The 21,848-nt window shown below is 38.7% G+C and overlaps 1 protein-coding gene across 1 annotated transcript in view; it reads left to right on the plus strand.

Moving 5' to 3' along the window:
• LOC106881851 (protein ECT2) overlaps positions 1-21,848 on the plus strand; it is a 129,719-nt gene that overhangs the window by 25,984 nt on the left and 81,887 nt on the right. Inside the window, exon 5 of the mRNA XM_014932366.2 lies at positions 19,762-19,851. Coding sequence (XP_014787852.1) covers positions 19,762-19,851 — 90 coding nt within the window. The remainder of the gene's footprint in view (positions 1-19,761; positions 19,852-21,848) is intronic.

Here is a 21,848-nt window from a genome sequence, read left to right on the forward strand (position 1 = left end):
CACAGCTCTCACTAACCATTCATCTATCCTTAGTTTCCTCATTGACCACCAGATAAGGGATCGGGGGACCCTGTTAAAGGCTTTCTCCATGTCAATGAAAGCCAAGTAGAGAGGTTTATCTTTGGCTAGGTATTTCTCCTGCAGCTGTCTTACCAGAAATATAGCATTAGTGTGCTTTTCCCTGGCACGAACCCAACAGCATCTCGTCTAAACTGACTCGCTCCCTAATTAGTTGGGCTATGACTATCTCTGTGACCTTCATTACTTGATTCAACAACTTGATACCTCTGTAATTATTTGTATCTAAAGCGTCACCTTTACCTTTGTAGCAGTTGACTATGATGCTGCTACACCAGTCATTGGGTATGACTCCTTCATGTATCACCTGGTTAACTATACGGGTGACTAGGCTATAGCCAACACCGCCAGATATTTTGAGCATCTCTGCAGTGATTCCTGATTGGCTGGGGGCTTTCCCTGTCTTCATACACTTAATTGCTTTATCTATCAAGGAACTGTCAACTCTGATAGCTGGTCCCTCTGTTGGGTCGACATTCGGCAGACTCTCTTTCTCCCATTCATTTTCTTTATTGAGCAACCTTTCATAGTGGCGTCTCCAAACCTCTCTCTTTGCAGCCTCGTATTATTATTAAAAGAAATCATCGTAATTATTATTATTATATTCAGTAGTTTTATTTTTATAACGTGCTTTCACTTCACTACCGAGTGCAGCTCTGTGTGCCTTGGGTATGTGCTGTGGTTTGCTGTAATGCTCTTATGGTTACTGTATTGAAAGTGTTTTGCGTAGGATGTGTGCAGTGTCCAGTAGTGCAATTTTCTGTATGTTATATATATTTGTAAGTCCTGGTGTTTTTGTTATGTATTTGTCTGAATATTTTTTTTATTATACCCAAGGCCCCTACTATGATAGGAATTGTTTCTGTTTTTAGATTCCACATTCGAGTTACCTCTATTTCCAGGTCTTTGTATTTTGAAAGTTTCTCCATTTCTTTTAGGGAAATGTTGTCATCTGCTGGTATTGATACATCAATTAGAAAGCATTATTATTATTATTATTATTATTATTATTATTTACTTCTAATCTGTATATCTGTTACAAACACTTGCTGAGACACCCCCAGCGTCCTGGGGTGAGTGAAGGATAAAAGATGTTGCAGTATTACCGAAAGCTTGGAGACAGGGAGTGGCAGGGGCAGTAGTGAAATATATTCATGTAATACAACACAGACATTTAAATGGATAGGATTTTTCTTAGGATGTGGGCAGTACTTGTCAGTACAACCTTTTGGATTTCCCTGAGACATCGTTCTCCTAGGATGTTATCTAGAAGTTTCTGACATCCCTTTTTTTTATCATATTTAGGGCACTGTATAGTCCAAAAGAAACTGTACTCTACAAACAGGATTTGAATTGTATCCAACCATAACAGAACTAGTCTGAAAGTCTCTCAATGCAAGACAATACCTGGAAACTTAGTCATTTTTATACAAGTTGTGTTGTTCATTTCCAGTATTCTGCAATAACTTGTCTGGCCTTGGGGAAATATTACCTTGCTTGGAAACAAGTAAAGGTTGGTGATGTGAAAGGCATCTGGCAATAAAAATATTTACTTCAATAAGCTGTCTGACCCATGCAAGCATGGAAAAGTGGATTTTAAAATGACGATAATGATTTCTTGTAATTATTTTTTCTAATTACTTTCATTTTTAAACCAATAGTTTCTCTTTTCTTTTGTAATTTATGGAAATGAGGTGGAGTTCAAGACATTTGGCTTTTGGAACTATTTAGTTGAATATTTTAGCTAATGCATTTTTCTTCTTTCTGAGAATGGTATAATTTCCTCCTTTTTCTCTCAGACTATATAAGCACCTGATCATGTGGATTAAGCATATTTCTTCCTGTTGGACTATTCTGTGTGCATCCTGTATGAATTTTTAGTCTCTTGTCATTTGGCTATTTGTTATTTAGTTTCAACTTGGTTGGCTGACATTTATTTATTTAATTTTGACATTTACTGTCTTTATTATTTATTAGTTACTGCTGCTGTCATTTCTGCTATCTTGACAGATCGACAGCACCAGGCCACATATCTATGAGACTTGGTTTTTGATTTGCTTTTTAATTTATATTTCTTTTGCTTCAATCTGAATACTTGCTTAAACATATTTTTGGTGCAATTGTTTTCATAGTTTCATGTATTCTGTAATGCTACCCAATTTTCAAATAGAAACATCTATTTTCGCCTCGTCTGTATACCACAGCCACACTGATTCAACGCTAACCAAGGTACATTACTCTGCTTGTCTTGTCTTGCCCAGCTGAGAACAGCATTTCTATGTTGTATCTAAAGAATAAAGAAAGGAAAAAATATTTTACTGCTATAATCTCTATGGAAATATCTATAACTATATTTATTCAGCTCATCTAGCATAGAAAAGTGGGTGTAAAAACCAAGTTAATGTTTAATTATAAATATTATTGTCCAATCAGATAAATATCCATGCTTCTGTATTGGCAGGTCTTGGTGAAAGCTATTGAACAAATTGAAATTTAACTCCAGAAATTTACTGAGAGATAAAACAAGAGCTGCACGTGCACACACACACACACACACACACACACACACATCATCATCATCATTTAACGTTCATGTTCTATGAAGCATGGATTTGATGGTTTGACAAAGATCTGACAAGTCCAAGGACTGCATTGTGCTCCAGTGTCTGCTTTGGCATGGTTTCTATAGTTGGATGCACTTTCTAATGCCAACCACTTTACAGTGTGTGCTGGGTGCTTTTTTTTTTTTTTTGCCAGCAATACTATTGAGGTCACCTTGTAGCTTGCAAGACCTGAGGAGGAGGGTCTTGTATCCTTATGTTCAGTGGGGGGGAGGGGTCCAGGTATGATGGAAGCAGTTGGTGTAGAGGAGGTACATGGCTGCTGATATTAAGGAGAGTGAGTGAGAATGAAGTTGAGGTATCTGCAAGGAGAGATATGGTGATGATGTGTACAGGTGGCACCACAAGTAGGTGGGTGGGGATTTGCAAGTGTGTATGGGGGAAGAGACAGGGGAAATGGGTAGGAGGAAGGAAGGTAGGTAGGCAACCTCTGTAAAGATTGGGAGGGGACAATAGGGTGGGGTGCACCGTTTGGGGAGACTGGAAGAATGCTAGCGAAAGGGTAGTAGTGAGAAAACTGTTGACGCCAGAGAGATGATATGTTTGGGTAAGCTGCAGGAATGGAGTACAGAGATAGACAAGGCATGGTTGCAAGAGGAGATATAATCTGTTGGTCCAGGGAAGTGGGGGATGGGGTGGTCAGCATAACATTTTATTGTTTCGATATCCACTTTTCTATTCTTACATGGGTTGAGGCAGATTTTCTACAGCTGGATGCCCTTCCTGTTGTTAACCCTCACCTGTTTCAAAGCAAGTTAATATTTCCTCATAGCCAGACATGTTTTTTGCAGAGTGTTGGAAATGAATAACGCTGCTGTATGACAATATCATGTGATGTCAAGACAAGAAATTCCCCTCTGCCCCATGCACACACTCATACATACATGTTTGTGTGTGTGTGTGTGTGTATATATATATATATATATATATATATATATACCTACACAAACTTCTTTCACTTTCCATCTCTCAACTACACTCACAAGGTTTTATTCAGCCTGAGAAGTAGAAGACACTTGCTGAAGGTGATGTGCAGTGGAACTGAACCAGGAACCATGTAATTGAGAAGCAAACTACTTAACCACACAACTGTGTCTGTACTGATTGTGTGTGTGTATATATAGTACTTCAGGCATGTGTATGGTTAAGAACTTCTCATGTCAAGTACTTGATTTCAGGTTTAGTCCCATTGCGTAACACCCTGAGCTTGTGTCTTCTACTATAGACCTAGTTGGACTGATACTTCTTGCTAACAAATTGTTGGGTAGGTCTGTATATTCCAAGACGAGGTGAACGGAAACACCTTTATCTGAAAGGCAGGTAAGAAATAGCTACAACCACAGACCAAATCTGTGGTTGGTGCAAGGTTCCAGCTTAACAAGGTGATGTGGTGGGGATGGAACTGTGTGATAGAGAAAGCCATTCAGACAATGAGTCGGGCTTGGAATGGCTGAAAGAATATTGGGGACAACAGAGTATTATACCAGAGAAGTTAGATGACAGGTTTACTTAGCAACAGGAGAAGTAAAATGTGTTCTATGAGTAGATCAGTTATTAGTCTACTCCTATTCATCCATAGTCCAGCAAGAGTTTAAGTCTGGGTGTTCCTAGAAAATCCTTTATGCTGATAGCTTCATTCTCATTCCTCGATCTGTTGTAGAATTGGCAAAGAAATTCTGGGTGTGGAAACAAACCTTGTTATGGAAGGGCCTCAAAGTTAACTTAACAAAGAATAAAGTTTTAGTAAATAGCAAAACAGACAGGACTGTACATTGATCATGGAAATGATCTTGTTTGATTTGTAGGAAAGGAATTGGTAGAGATTCTATGAAGTATAGCCAGTGCAAACTGTGGACACATAAAAGGTAAAGTGACAGGTTAACAGAGAGAGAGAGAGAGAGAGAGAGAGAGAGAGAGAGAGCAGCAATACATACTAAGGTACACAGAAAAATAGACTTTCTCAAATGTTAGGAAGGATTCTTAGAGGTAGTAATTAGTTTCAGTTATCTAAGGGACCTAAAAAAGCAATGGAGGAGGATGTACTGAAATTATAGGAACCCGTTAGAACAGGCTGGAGCAAGTTTAGAGATCTATCATCTGAGTTGGTAGTAAGAAGTTTGTCTCTCTCTCTCTATGATGCTTGTATATGAACTGCAATCGTTTGTGATAGTGTGATGTGGACACTGAAGACTTGCAAAGACTAGAAAGAAAGGAGACGAGCTTTGCTCTGCTGAATGTGCAATGACTAAGTACAAATGTGTTGACAGACTAGAAACTAATTAGAGATGGGGAATATATTTAATGCAGTAAGAATAAAAAAATATAATTTATCATTATCAGTTTTACGTCTGCTTTCTCATGCTTGCATGAGTTAGTGGAGTCCTCTCCACTAACTCATGCAATAACTTGCCATTTCTTGTGCTCTTTTGTTATTTTCTTTGTGTGATACATCATGAGATCAGCTTTCCTTATGTCTGCCCATGTCTCTATTATGATTAATAGTGTTTTAAATTGATTTTGACAAGCATGGGAGACAACTCCAGAGATGTTTCGATTGCATTAGATCTCTTTAGCAAAGCATATATGTTCTTGTAAGGAATCATAATGTTAGATTACATTATTGTAATGTAGGTAGGTATGAAAAATTAGCATAATTACAAACACTAATCACTCAAATTATTTGCAGATAAAATAATTTGAAAGTTTATTGCTGTCAAATCATGGCCTCATTTAAGAGAGTGAATGAAGTTTAACTAAAAAATAGATTTCAATCTGATATTGGGAAGCAGTAATGAGTTATATATGCTTGAAGATACATTATTTACATTTGACAGATATTTGTCCTCAACTTGTTTGTTGTTAACATGTTTCGGCTGATATACCCTCCAGCCTTCATCAGGTGTTTTGGGGACATTTTGAACCTGGATTCTCATTCCTAAAGTATTTTTCGATGTTATTATTATTATTATTATTATTATTATTCAGGTTGATCGTTACCAACGTCGCCTTTCTGGCACTTGTACCAGTGGCACAAGAAAAGACATTCGAGCGAGATCGTTGCCAGTGCCACTGGATTGGCTCCTGTGCAGGTGGTGCGTAAAATACACCATTTTGAGCGAGGCCGTTGCCAGTACTGCCTGACTGGCCTTTGTGCCGGTGGCACGTAAAAGCACCCACTACACACTCGGAGTGGTTGGTGTTAGGAAGGGCATCCAGCTGCAGAAACTCTGCCAAATCAGATTGGAGCCTGGTGTAGCCACCTGGTCCACCAGTCCTCAGTCAAATTGTCTAACCCATGCTAGCATGGAAAGTGGATGTTAAACGATGATGATGATGAGGTCACTGCCTGGAATCGAACTTGGAATCTTGGGGTTAGTAACCCACGAAACATGCTGCCCCCTAGAGGAACATCGCAAAGCTGTGACACGGGGAGATATTGATAAATTGGGTATAGCTGATCATGCATGGAAAAAGGGAGACCACCTCCCCCTGTGGGATGTAGTTAAATTAATAGACAGAGAACACCACTGGAAAATACCAGAACTAAAAGAAGCAGCACATATGCAAGGACACAACAACCTCCTAAGCAGACCGAGTGCAGATATGAACAGCATATGGGAACCAGTATTAAGGAAGGATAGAAAAAAAATATTAGATTTATAAGCCCTAAAATTCACTCCATAATTGCCCACGGGCATATGGCGTAGTGGTTAAGAGCGCGGGCTACTAACCCCAAGATTCCGAGTTCGACTCCAGTGACCTGAATAATAATTATAATAATAACAACATCGAAAAATACCTTAGGAATGAGAACCCAGGTTCGAAATTTCCCCAAGACACCTGATGAAGGCTGGAGGGTATATCAGTCGAAACATTGTGTTAACAACAAACAAGATGAGGACAAATATCCGTCAATTGTAAATAATGTACATAATTCCTCATCTCTTAAATATAGAACTGTATTACTTGAAGATGTTATTAAAACCATGTCAAGGTAGATGTGTGAAGACAGCTGACTCATTAATTATTTTGGAGTTTGGAATTGATTATTGTTTTATAGGAATTTACCATCACATCCTTATCATTCTCATGTTGTCTTGTTACTTTAATCACCTCAACATTCTCATCTTGTCACAAGTGAAGGGAACCTTTATGTGGCTATTTGAATAGCCAGAAATAGCAGCTAGACACACACTACCATATTAAGAATACCCTAGTGGGACACATTCAATTATATAGTCTGGTATATACTATTTTTGATTAGGTATTGTCCATGAACTCCTAACAGATGAACTGTAGACAAGGACCTTCACTGTGGATGAGCTATCAAGCTGGTCCACAGACAAGGAACTTCAGGAGGTGGTAAACGAGACCCAAGCGTGACTGGTTGATTGTATTCTCTCTCTTGTTTGTGGTTATTTTTATCTGGAGCTTCACAAAATCTATGGTGACCTCAAAATACAAAACATGTCAACATGGCAAGGGATAATAACACCGTCACACTGAAGCTTCCACAATTCTGGTTGAAGGGGGCTGATGTATGGTTTGCACAAGTTGAAGCACAATTCAACATAAGGAAGGTCACCTCAAACCTGATGGAATATACATAACAGCAGCCGTGGATGAAGACACAGCAACAAGGGTGCTAGACATTCCAATTCAACCATTGGCTACTCACAAATAAGCCACTTGAGAAGTGAGACTTGTGGAAATATTCTGTAAATTGCTACCCCGTGTCCAGTCTCTCATAACTCAGACTGAGATCAAGGATCTATGGCAGTTGGCGAAAGTGGCCAAAATGCTTTTTTTGTTTAGAGGGGTTATAATCAGTGCCATAAGGTGGCCCCCAAGACATGATGAAGCTACATAAGACAATCTGTGTTTCTATCCCACAAAGCTTGGGGCAAAGGCTTCCAAGTGTATGCAACCATGTAGCTTCAAGAGCCTTTTGTCATTGGCCCTGGGAAACTCCACAGCTGGTAGCTGGCAAACATGATCAACTGCTCCTATATGTCCATGATTGGAGCTCTGGATGAATATTCCTAATTGAAACAGGAGCAGCATTCGCAAGGGGCCGCCATTACAGAGAGCAAGGCCAACCTTCAGTGGCTGCCAATGGTTTCACAATCGAAGCATTTGGATGCTGCAATCTCTCCCTTCACATCTTACACTTGGGCATTCACTGTTGCCAATGTCCATCAGCCTATTACTAGAGCAGACTTTCCTCAGGCACACTCACTGCTGGCCAATCTTCAGGGAAGATCACTCATCAACAGCAACACTTTATGCCTTTCTTTCTCTTGCAGCATCTGCACTTGCTGCCCCTCGCATAGCAGCTGTCTCTCAGACCCACCATGAATTCTCGAATCTCCTTGTAAGCTGTCTGAATCTCACTACCATGATATTCTCCAAACCCACAACCCACCCTGGAGTGAAACACCACATCCCCACCACTAGCCCTACAGTGCACAGCCATGCATGCCATCCACTAGCAGACAAATTTGCTATTGCAAGGGCTCAGTTTGACAATATGGAAGCTTTGGGCATTGTTCGTTGATCAAGCAGTCCCTGGTCATCACCTTTACATGTGGCACCAAAACCCAATGGAAGTTGGCAACCTTGTAGAGATTATTGCCATCTCGACACAAACACAGCACCCAACTGCTACCCCATTCTCAGAACCAGTTAGCCAGGTGCTCAATTTTCTCAAAAGTTGACCTCATCTGAGGTTACCATCGAATACCAGGGTGAGACAACGACGTGCCTTAAACTGCTGTGATCACTTCTTTTGGGCTGTCCTAATTTCTAAGTGCACCTTTTGACTTAAAAAATGCAGCACAACCCCTTTAATGCACTCATTCATTTTGTAAAGTTATTGGTGTTAGGAAGCAGATTGCTTTAGAAACCACGTCAACATAGAAATATAAAAGTGAAGGCATGGTGTCCCCCCATCTCTGACTCATCTGACCCTGTTACAACGTGTCCCACCCACAGCAGTATGAAAATGGGATGTAAAATGACGAGAATTTTCAAATACAACTAATATCTTTTACAGATACAATTTGATTAATATCTTTTTCAATATTAGTGTCTTTTCTCAATAATTAATAATGCCATTTTTCAGATATATTTAATTAATCTCTGCTGTTTTTGTGTTTTAGAGCAGAATAAAACAGACTAAATAAATGAAACATTAACAAGTTTTGATTTATGTCATCTTAATTTATTCTAATTTAATTTTGTTGCTCAATGTCTTCATATTGGTGACATTGATGTGGTTGACATCCAGTTTAAATTGCTTGAGGTCAGTTTTCGCATATTGAAAAAATAATCCAGATATTGATCTCAATGTCTCATTGGAGACAGTGATGTTGTTGATATTTAATCACCTTTCAGGTAACACCTGCTGGGGGAAATATGAGTGGGAAAGTAATTCCTGTGGTTTGATATTGTGTGGAGAAAGAATTTAGTAGGACCTGGGAAGGGTGACAAACTGAGTGAAGGAATTAATATAACAGGAGGGTTTGAGTGGAGATGGGTAAATAACTATGAGCCGATGTGAAGGTCTGAGTCGAGTTTGGTCCATGGATTGGAAGCTGAAACTAGTGTAGTAGTGGTAGAAGAACTAATTAGAGAAAAGAGCACAGCTCTAGGGTATGGGCTGGAATGTGTTGATGAAAGTCATTGTCAATCAGCCAGACTACATTTAGATGGTGTTTGGTATATATTTGTATAGCCATTATATGGCAATTGTGTTTCCTTGTGGATCTTGTGATCGTGCTTAACTTTTGCAGGGAATCAGCATTTGTTTGGTCTTGAAGTGTGATGGTTTTGCTCTAATAGCTGAGTCATTACCAGATCTGGAGATGTTTCAGGTGTGGAAGCAAGGTCTAGAATCAAAGAGCTTCAGAGTCAGTCTGGCAAAAACCAAAGTCTTAGTAAATAGGAAGGCTGACAAACCACAAATCCCTTCAGGTAGATGGCCCTGCTCGATCTGTAAGAATGGTATAGGTAGAAAGTTCATAAGCTGTACCCGGTGTAAGTTATGGACACATAAGAGGTGCAGCAATATCAAAGGAAGGTTAATTGGGAAGATAGTTTTTGTGTGTGGCAGATGCACAGGGGCAATAAACACTGAAAATGTGTTGAGAACAGCTTCCATCACATGCCAAGGGTGAAAAACTAGAAGTAGTTGATTGCCTTTGTGATCTAAGTGGCAAAGTCAACAGTGGGGATGGATGCTCTGAGAGCGTAGCTGCTAGAATAAGAATAGCCTGGGCAAAGTTCAGACAGCTCCTACCTCTGATGGTGACAAAGGGCTTCTCGTTCAGAGTGAAAGGTAAACTGTATGGTGCATGTGTTCGAACAGCCATGCTACATGGCAGTGATACATGGGCTGTGACTGCTGTGGACATAAGTAGGCTTGCAAGAAATGAAGCTAGTATGCTCCGCTGGATGTGTAATGTCAGTGTGCATACACGACAGAGTGTAAGTGCCCTGAGAGAAAAGTTGGATGTCAGAAATGTCAGGTGTGGTGTGCAAGAGACACGGCTGTGCTGGTATAGTCATGTGTTGCATATGGATGAGGGTAGCTATGTAAAGAAGTGCTGATCTCTAACTGTGGAAGGAACCCGTGGAAGAGGTAGACCAAGGAAGACCTGGGATGAGGTGGCGAAGCACGACCTTTGAACGTTGGGCCTCAAGGAGGCAATGACAAGCGACCGAGACCTTTGGAGATATGCCATTCTTGAGATGACCCGGCAAGCTAGATCGTAGCTATAGCCTATTCCAGTGTTACGTAACCGGCCCATTTAAGAGTTCCCTTCAATTGTCAGGCAATATGCTGTGCTTGAGAAGACCTATTGAGTCAAGTAAAATTGCTGTCATGGCCAATGCCAGTACTGCCTGACTGGCCCCTGTGCTGGTGGCACATAAAAAGCACCATTTGAGCATGGTCGATGCCAGTGCCGCCTGACTGGCCCCTGTGCTGGTGGCGCATAAAAAGCACCATTTGAGCGTGGTCGATGCCAGTGCCGCCTGACTGGACCCTGTGCTGGTGGCACATAAAAAGCACCCACTACACTCTCGGAGTGGTTGGAGTTAGGAAGGGCATCCAGCTGTAGAAACCTTGCCAGATCAGATTGGCTTGCCAGTCCTCAGTCAAACCGTCCAACCCATGCCAGCGTGGAAAGCAGATGTTAAAGGACAGTGATGATGATGAACAAGAACACTAGTTGTCATTGTACAGATTTTATGTTGGGTATGCAACATCTTGAGGAGAGTTTCTCAGTAGTTGTGAGGTTTAGCAGTTGTAGTGATTTTAGTGGGTTTAGTTGTGTGTTTAAGACTGGAGTGGCATATCAGATGGAACACTGTCCTTGATGTGTGTGTGTGTGTGTGTGGTGATTGTGTGTCTGTGCTGTTTGTGCAGGAGAGATAGCACCTCAGCCTGGTGAGATTGTGTTGGGTGATGTTCAGTTTGAATGTCTTGGTCAGTGTTTTTAGGCAACTCAGTGCTCCAGAGTTTTGAATTCTTTGGGAAGACGGAGTATTTAGTGGGGTTGGGGTTGGTGAGTAGTGGTAGAAGTTGAAACTGTGAGGGTGGTAGAAGACAGGTGGACTGGTAGCTTGTTCTTAAGAGCAGAAATCATTGTAATAGTAGTAAAAGAAAGAGGGAGGGAGGGAGGACCTGTGTCTGTGAATCAGTGATTGCAGCATGTTATCGCTATTGAATGGCCATCATTTTTAGTATTAATCTATGAAAATGATGCCTGTTTTTTGAAAGATAGCTGTTTTTATTAGTTACTGATGGCTATTCCATTGGACCGTGCTGTCATATAATTTATTAAAAGCACCTAACTTTGAACTCTCTCATTAAAAAAATATGCTTACTTTGTGTTTGTGTATGTTTGATATTTTGATTATATAATCACTACTGTTGGGCATCAAATATATATATATATATATATATATATATATATTTCCTGACCTTAGTTTTGTAAATATACTAAAACATAGTTTTAACAGCTCTGTAGTGCTCTGAGAGTGAGTGTCACTGTTAAAGACTTGTTTAGAAATATGTCAGGAATTCCACCTGGCTTATGATTGATTCTACAGGTCATGCCACAATTCATTGAGGGAATCTAGTCCGAATTTAGTTTGGTCTTCAATCTAGTTAATGGTCAAAAGCTATTTGCTTTAATTGTCCATTTCTTATCATCTGTGACTTCTTATTAGCTATTAGCTTTTGATTCAGTAGCTTATGAAATGATTGTATAATTAAAGCCAAGTAATTAATAGCAATTTCATTATATTATCTGTTTCAGGTTCTGTTAAGTCTATTTTTGAAATGTGTCTCTTTGTAATTAAGAAAGGTCACTCACTCGGAAATTGTATCGGAACAAGGAAATTGTATCAGAACAAGAAAATAGATCTGAGCTGGTAGACAATTAGGTTGTCACTAATTAAGCTGGTAGACAATTAGGTTGTCACTAATTAAGCTGGTAGACAATTAGGTTGTCTAATCAGATTGATTCCTCTGTATATTAGTTTTGTATGAAACAAAACAAAAGAAGAAATTCTGATTTCCATGTTTCTTTTCTGGTCTTTAAAAAAAAATATCTCTCCACAATATTAGTTTTACAATATTATTATAATATTGAAGGGATGTGGCCTGGTGGTTAGGTGTGTTGCATTCACAATTCTGAGATCATGGTTTCGATTCCCTCACCAGCTACACGGGTTCTTGAGCAAAACATTTTATTTCATGTTGGCTTGCTTGCCTTGCCAGCAAGTTTGCATCATTTGAAAGCTAAAATAATACAAAGCACATTGTGACCAGTGATGTGTAACATCTGATAGTCTGGTTAATCCCTTGATTATAATATTAGTTTTGCAATGTTGGTTTTACATTATTATTATTTTCATTATGCTCATCATTGTTGTCGGATGATTTGACAGGAATCAACAAGCCAGAGGACTGCACTGAGCTCCAACTGTCTGCTTTGGCATGGTTTCTATGGCTTGATGTCTTCCCTTATACTAACCACTTTACAGAGGGTACTGGGTGCTTTTTACAGAATACTGAAACTAGTAAGGTTACCAAAGTAACTTGCAAGACAAAATCTCTCAACCTAGTTGGGATGCGATACTGAGGGACATGGTATTTTTTGTCAGGTGTTGAAAGGTTAGGGTACAATTGAGAGACAAAGGCAGGTGTCTTACTGAAGGGGAGATACATGGCTACCCCAGTTGGAAGGTTTCATTGATATTTTCTATATTTGTTTGGGTTGTTTTCTACAGTTTTTAAAACTGAACTAGTTAATAGAAGAGGTCACTGACGTGCCCTTTATATGCTCTTTCCCTCTAACTGTAGCTCACATTTATTCACTTGTGAGGAAAGCAGGTACAGTTCTTATTTCAAAGTTGTTTGGTCACTCTTAGCAGATTCATTAAACACAGAATGACTTCTATTTTTAATGAATATATCTTTTACTTGTTTCAGTCATTGGACTGCGATCATGCTGGGGCACTACCTTGAAGGATTTTAGCCCAACAAATTGTCCCCAATACTTATGTGCTTTTTTTAAGTCTGGCACTTATTCTAAGTCTCTCTCTTGCTGAACTCCTAAATCATTGGGATGTAAACAAACTAACACCAGTTGTCAAGTGGTGTGTGGAGTGTGTGACACACATGCAGAATCAGACTTCCATACAGTTTCTGACTACCAACTTCACTTACCAACGCATTGACCAACCTGGAGATATATTAAACACTTACCCTAGATGCTTCACTGTGGGACTGAACCTGAGACCATGTAGTTAAAAAGCAAATTTCTTAACTACACAACCATGCCTAATTTCTCTTTCTGTTTTTTTTTTTTGTTCTCTTTGGCTCATTCAAATTATTATCAGTCAGACGTATTCGTGAAGGCAAAGATAGTCATTGTTGAGTTGTGTTATTGTCAGGCGAAATTTCTTTGAACTAAATATTATTTCTTATTGTGGAACTGATAAAAGATGTCAAAACTTGAGTGAAAATATATGAAAATAAGGAAAAAGTGTAATAAATCATTTGAAAATTTCAGAGATAGGTCTATTTTTGAGTAATATTGTAAACAAAAGCCTAGATAGTTTGATTTGTCAACAATCTGAACATAAATTTCTTAGCTTATGAAGTGGTTTGTTTGAATGCTGACAGTGTTATGTCTGAATAGGCAATGTCTGGTGTGTTCAAGCTTTTAAATGTATACTTGTTTACTCTCTCTCTCTGATATAACAGATACAACTCTTCCTTTCTCTCTTTTATATTACTTAACGTTTATCTGTGGTAGCATGGCTGTGATTGTTGTTGTCAATGTTGACATAATAGAAGCCAATGCTGTTTTTTTTGGGGTTTTTTTACCGCTAACTGGTTTCAGAGATACACAGATTGAGGTTGAGAGAAAAACCTGCTTTGTCCACAACTCAATGGTTTTGAGGCAAGGTTTGAACTGCAATGTGTTAACAACTCATTGATGGAGTTGTAGGGGTGCTGTTGGGACGCACAGCATGGGTGGGAAGGAAATTCAGAGATGCGAGTGATTGGAGAAAGTGTTTAATTCTTTTGATATCAACCCACCTGAGACTGCTTCTGGTCCCATGATATAAACTTCCTGCTTTAAAGTGAACATAAATTAGAATCTTCATCAAAATGTGTTCCCAACACCAGATTAATAAATGACATTTATTTTATTAAATTCTTCATTATTATTCAAAATTGGGAACAAATGGTTAATGTCAGATCACAAATCCTTCCAGGTACTTATACCTTTTCTACATATTGAGCAGGGCCAAGTAGAAGTTCCGTAATCTATGGACACATAAGAAGTGCAGCCATATCAGAGGAAGGTTAACAGAGAAAGTAGTCTTTGTGTGTGGCAGATGTATGGGTACATAGACCTTAGAAATGTACAGAAAATAGACTCCATCAAATGCCAGGCGGAATACTTAGGAGCAGTTGATAGCTTCTGTTATCTGGGTGACCAAGTCTGCAATGGAGTTGGATGCTCTGAGAGTGTAGCTGCTAGAATAAGAATAGGCTGGACAAAATTCAGAGAGCTTCTACCTTTGTTGGTGACTAAGGGCCTCCTCAGAGTGAAAAGCAGATTGTATGATGCCGGTGTGTGAACAGCCATGCTACACGGCAGTAAAATGTGGGCTGTGACGGCAAAGGCTTGAAAGAAATGAATCTAGCATGCTCTGCTGGATGTGCAATGTCAGTGTGCATGCATGACTGAATGTAAGCATTTTGAGAGAAAAATGAGGCACAAGAGGCATCAGATGTGGTGAGCAAGATAGGCATCTGGTTTGGTCATGTGATGCGTATGGATGAGGACAGCTGCGTGAAGAAGTGCCAGTCTCTAACTGTGGAGAGATCCTGTGGAAGACATGGGATGAAGTGGTGAAGCATGATCTTTGAATGTGGGGTCTCACAGAGATGATAAGTGATCGTGACCTTAGGTGACTCGCTGTGCTTGGGAAGACTTAAATTGTAGTTGTGGCTGGTGCTGGTGCCAGTGACACCGCACCTGTGCCAGTAACACATAACAGCTCCCGTGCTGGTGACAAAAGGCACCCACTACTCTCTTGGAGTGGTTGGCATTAGGAAGGGCATCCAGCCATAGAAACTATACCAAAATCAAACTGGTGCAGCTCTCAGTCTACCAGCTCCAACCAGACTGCTCAACCCATGCCAGCATGGAAAGCAGACATTAAATGATGATGATGATGATGATGATTGAGGTGTGATAGATTAGTGGTATTGAGAGCTGGAGTAGTTGAAGTATGGGGGCATGTACACCTTTTCACCACTCAAGGTCGGAGTACAAATCCTAGCTCAACCTTTTATAGTCATTTTTTAAGACATTCAGAGGAAACATTGGCTCTGTTCTTTGACACAAAACTAAAGCAATGGGAAATGAAATGTTTTGCTCAAGAACACATGCTGCCCAGTCTGGGAATCAAACCTACAACCTGGCGATTATGTGTGCAACACCTTAACCCTAAGGCCACTCACCTTCACTGGAGGAGGAGGAGGAGTAGGAGGAGAGAAGTGACTCAGTAGAGACTGTTGTTGGTTGATGATTCTGAAACTGTTGATCTTTGTCTGCACTTTCTAAATCAAATCAGTTATCCATGAAGTTGGGGAGGAGGGGGAGAGTACCTCCTCCTACTTTTTAAAAGCTGTCAATAGATCCCCCCCCCTCTTCCTTTCAGTAAACAAATTCAAAACTGTTTATATTCTTTCTCCCTTCCATTACACCTCTCTACTCATCTCCTAACATTCAAGTTCTTCCTCACCATCCAGGTTCATAGTCTTGTTTATACTGAATGGTAGCCACTCTGAAATGCATGCCTCTGTATCAGCCTGGTTGGAGGGTGCTTTGAAGTGACTTGGTGTATTCACACCTATTTGTTTATAACGAGAAATTTCCTTTGTGTCAAAATGCGATGACTGACTTTCTTTTATGGGTTCCACTATACCCCAAGCATATTTGAATTGGTAACAAGTTTGTATGAGTGTTGATGACACAAGAAAAGGTACCTAGTGCACTCTATAAAGTTGTTAGGAAGGGCATCCAGCTGACACTGGAACATGATACAACCATGCTGAATCCTTTCAAACTGTCCGATTTAAGACAGCATGGAACACACATGTTAAATGATGGTGATTCACTAATTGCTGACACAATCTTCTTTCCTCAGATTTTACTGTTTAATGTAAATAGAATTGTGGTGCTCGTTTTGTAATGAAATTTTCTACGAATATGTATTATGTCATGTAGATTCCGAATATACAAAGAATTGGTGGAGGAAGTGTTTTAGGAGGGGGTAGGGTGGAGAATTTCAGAAAATTCACTGGAGTCCACTTCAGTTTGTCAAAACTTTCAAGAAAATGGATATTTTTAAATGAAATTCTCTACAAATATACTTTGGACTATGTAGATTCCAAGGACATAGGAATTGGGGGTTATTTTTGAGAACTGTTCCCCCATTTGGGGGTGTTTTGGAACAAGTTGTCCATATTTGTTTCTTTTTCTTCGTTTTGTGCATCTGTAGATTTCTACCACACACACACACACACACACACACACACATGTAAGTTAAAAAAGTTCAAATGGGGACTTATTCCATTCAATACCATATTTATTATAGAGATTATGTAACAAATTATACTTTACACTTCTATATTTAACTGTGTGTGTGTATAGTCCTTATTTTTGCTTCGGGTGCCTTCTGATTTTCTATTAGAAACATTTACCTGGGAATTTATTTAAAATGAAAAAAAAAAATTTGTATGCCACAGATAAGTCATCTTAATAACCTATTTCTGTGTACCAGACCATTAGCTGCTATTTCTAGCACAACGAGTTTCCTGGTGAGGGCTTCATTTGCCTTCATTGCCTGTTTGTTGCTTCAGTAGAAATCTACGGATGCACAATACGGAGAAAATGTAACAAATATGGAATACTTGTTCTGAAACCCTAACTCTAACCCCTGAGTGGGGAACAGTTCTGAAAAATAACCCCCAATTGTTTTCCTCCCAAATTCCTATGCCCTCAGAATGTTCATAGTCCGAGGTATATTTGTACAGAATTTTATTAAAAAATATCCATTTTCTTGAAAGTTAAGATGAATTGAAGTGGACTCCGGTGAATTTCCAGAAATTCCCCACCCCCTCCTTAAACAAATTTTGTATATTTGGGATGTACATGATATAACACATATTTGTAGAAAACTTTATGAAAAAATATCCATTTTTCTGAAAGTTATGATCCAAATTGGGTGGACGGGTGGGCAGAAATCTGTAGCTATGTCGACAAATTTGACACTTTCCTTCTCGGCATGATTATACATGTATACAGAAATACACAAGTGCAGAAGACAGTAAACAATGAAAATAACTTGGTAACGGAAATTATGTTTCTTAATACGATGGGCAGAAAGTAAATAAGAAATTTCAATGGAAAATAAAGTATTGTACAGGCTGAAGCGAAATTTGTATCTCGGTGAACCAAAGAGCCAGTATCGAAAGAACCAGAAAGAAACGGTCAACAACAGAAAAACACAAAATTGTTTGGATTGAAGTGAAATTTATGAAGATACTTCTGTCAGTAAATTATGAAATTACTTCCATCAGGAATTGTGAACTTCTTTGTGTCAGTAATTTGTCATTGTTTGTTTGTAAATAGCAATTGAAAAATGAAAGTGAAAACAAGAGATATAGAGAGAGAGATGGATAGAGAGATATACATAAAGAGATATGTTATGTCACTGACGCTGGAAAACCGGAAGTAAATATTTTGAAAACTTTCAAAGATATGAATCTAATATAAAAAGCAATATTTTTTTTATTTTTAATAATTTTAAATAAAAAAAATCAAATGAACAGCCTATAATTTGTCCAAAGTCAAATTATTCATGCATCACAAGTATGAAAGCAATTGGTGAAGCTTTGAAAAGTGAATATGCACACATCTCTATTTTATATATTATTAGATAATGATAATAATAAGGGTCCCCCCCATATCACCATCCAGGATTATAGTAGAGGGCACTTGCCCAAGGTACTATGCAGTGGGACTGGGCCTTAGACTGCATTGTTGGGAAGCAAGCTTCTCAACCCTATACCCATACCAACACTTATATATCCATTATATATTTCTAGAATTTAGATATAGTCTGCTTTCAGTATCAGCTGGTATTTCTCTTTTTTAGCCATTGTCTGAGAAACTGTGATAACCATTTTTAAAGAAATCTTTCTCTTCTCTCAGTGAATGAGCAATGTATGTTTTAGTGAAGTAACCGTAACAACTTGGTAAATGATTATACTTGAAGAATGGACAAAGTGGTTTTTAATTTTCTATAGTGCTTTCTAAATCTTTCATCGAAACATTGTTATTTGGTTTCTTTGTTGTTGTTGTTACTTATAATTCTGTTTTGTAATCTTTTATGAAATAGCTGCCACAGTTGTATTTTGCTCTTACTGAAAATACTGTTTTTGTGTTATTTCAACTTTTGGAATATAAAATGTTTATTAAATATTATTGTCTATAGTAGACTTGACTATCGTGTTTAAATGAAATAATTGTGGAATACTTAAAAGGAAAAGAAAAAAAAGCATTTATTTTACTTCATCTGATTGTTGCCATGTGGATGATGGGTAAAACTCAGGATATCAAGGGTAAAAGTGAAAAAAAAAAAGAAAAAAAATGCCAGCATTTACCCTTATCTCTTTCTCTCCAAACAGGGTAGCCATGTGTCTCTTGTATAGCAATATACCTGTTTCTCTCCATCTATTGAATTTTACTCCCTCAAAACTGGCATATTGTTTTGCAAGGTACTTGATGACCTTGCTGGTATTGGTGCCATGTAAAAAACAATAATTTTTTTCATTTAATTTTGAAAATAATGAAGAATTCATAAAAATAACATTATTATTAAGCTGATATTTGGAATATAACAGAATTTTGATAAATTTTAATTCCGATTACTTTTAAACAGGGAATTTGTATCTTGGAATCTGGGAGACATCTCAGATAAGTTGATATGAAGAGTTAAAGAATTAATGACTGATATTGAAATCAGTCTTGAGAGTAAAGATGCTGCTTTAATCCTTTCAGTGTGAATCTGACTGAGACTGACCCTGGTATCTATGATACAAACTTCCTAAATCAAAACTGTTCATCATAATTTCATGTTAGTTTATGTTCCAGATATTAGCTTAAAAACAGCAAAATTATTTTACTAAATTCTTTTCACACTTAATTGAGTTTGGTCTCAATAGGTTTCATTAGAGAATACTACCTTCCTGTTTAATGTCCAATCACAGTTCTTGTTCCAAATATATTTTACCATTTCTTTCCAAGCTATATTTCCCTTGAGATGGCAGTATTACTGTCTGTAGTTAAAAGTTTTATTTGATCCAAAGACGTATTAAAAATCATTTCGGTCTCCATAGCAATTACAAATATCTTGAAATTCCAAATGTTTCTTTAATTCTCAATGTTTCACTTTTCAGCCTCTTCCAAAATATGGCCGACCACTCTATTGTTTCTTCATGAGTGGATTAGTTCTGTGTATTACTGGCATCAAACGCAAAGAGAAAATGGTGAGTTGAACATTGTTTATCTTTTACTCTTTGTTTTAATCATTGGATTGTGGCCATGCTGGGGCATCTTCTTGAAGGATTTTAGTCAAACAAATTGACGCCAGTGCTTATTTTTTAAAGCCTGATGCTTATTATATTGGTCTCTTATGCAGAACTGCTAAGTTACAAAGATGTAAACACACAAACTGATATTCAAGCGATGGTGGGGGACAAACACAGACATAAAGACACACACACACACACACACATTATACATACATATATATTTAACCCTTCAATCCTTGAACAATAAACTACGCTTGCGAAGACCTGTTGAGGCAAGTGAAATTGTTGTCGTGACTGATGACAGTACTGCCTGATTGGCACCCATGCCAGTGGAACGTTAAAAGCACCATTCAAGCGTGATCGTTGCCAGGGCTGCTGACTGGCTCCCATGCTGGTGGAACATAAAAAGCACCATTTGAGCGTGATTGTTGCTAGTGTCACCTGATTGGCTTCCGTGCTGGTGGCACATAAAAAACACCATTTGAGCATGGTTGTTGCCAGTGCTACCGGACTGGCTCCTGTGCAGGTGACACATAGAAAGCACCATTTAAGCGTGGCCAATGCCAGTACCGCCTGACTGGCCCTCGTGTCAGTGGCACATAAAAGCATCCACTACATTCTCTGAGTGGTTGGTGCCAGATCAGATTGGGGCCTGGTGCAGCCTTCTGGCTCGCCAGCCCCCTGTCAAACCGTCCAACCCATGCCAGCATGGAAAGCGGACGTTAAACGATGATGATGAGATATATATACATATATATATACACTCTCAGAGTGGTTGGCGTTAGGAAGGGCATCCAGCTGTGGAAACTCTGCCAAATCAGATTGGAGCCTGGTGTAGCCATCTGGTTTCACTAGTCCTCAGTCAAATCGTCCAACCCATGCTAGCATGGAAAGCGGACGTTAAACGATGATGATGATGATGATGATGATATATATATATATATATATATATATATATATATATATATATATATATATATATATATATATATGTATACATACATACATACATGCATGCATGCATGCACACATACATAGACACATGCATATGACAGGTTTTTTTCAGTTTCCTTCTACCAAATCCACTTACAAGGCTTTGATCACCTTGAGGCTATAGCAGAAGACATTTGCACAATGTGCTGCACAATGGGGCTGAATATGGAACCATGTGGCTGGGAAACAAATTACTTACTACATGGCCACCCCTGTTTTTCCCTTTTATTACTGTTAATTTTTGCTCTTTAAATTCTGTATCTGATTTTATTGTGGCTTGAAAAGAAAAATGTATGTACCATATATGATGATATCTAAGGCACTTTTGAAGGGCATTGCCCATGAACTTGTAACAAATGAACTGTAGACAAGAACCTTCACTGTGGGCTAGCTATTGAAGTTGTCCACAGGGAGAAGGGACTTTCGGGTTGGTGGAAAATGAGGTAATTTTTCAGATTAACACCCACACGATCTTCACTAGGGTGTTAGGGTTAGGGTCTTAGGGTTAGTTTTAGGGTTACGGTTACGTGGGCAACATCTATTTAACCCTTTCGTTACTAATTTTTTGGTTCATAAGACTAACCCGGCCATAGCCGGCCGAGCGTACCCATTGTTATTTAAATGTATATTTGAACCCAAATTTCGTTAGTACATTCGTTCAAACACCTGATTTCACTTTGCAAACAGTTGAGTTATTGTCTCCCACATTGTTTGGCGTGATATTTGAACTCAGTGAATTTTGGAAGATTTTTTTTCCACATTTTTTGCGGCGTTGATTTTTTTCAACTTTGAAGATGGAGAGGAGTTTCATGCTATCAAGCAGTGATTCCGAATTTGAAGGTTTTTCAACAGAAGATATGGAGATATCGAAGAAAAGAATGAATGAGCTACAAAAGCACGTGGTGAACGATAATGAATCGGATATTTCTGGATCCGAAACCGAAATCAGCGATTCTGAA

Source organism: Octopus bimaculoides, chromosome 4, assembly GCF_001194135.2.
Source record: "Octopus bimaculoides isolate UCB-OBI-ISO-001 chromosome 4, ASM119413v2, whole genome shotgun sequence".
NCBI lineage: Eukaryota > Metazoa > Mollusca > Cephalopoda > Octopoda > Octopodidae > Octopus > Octopus bimaculoides.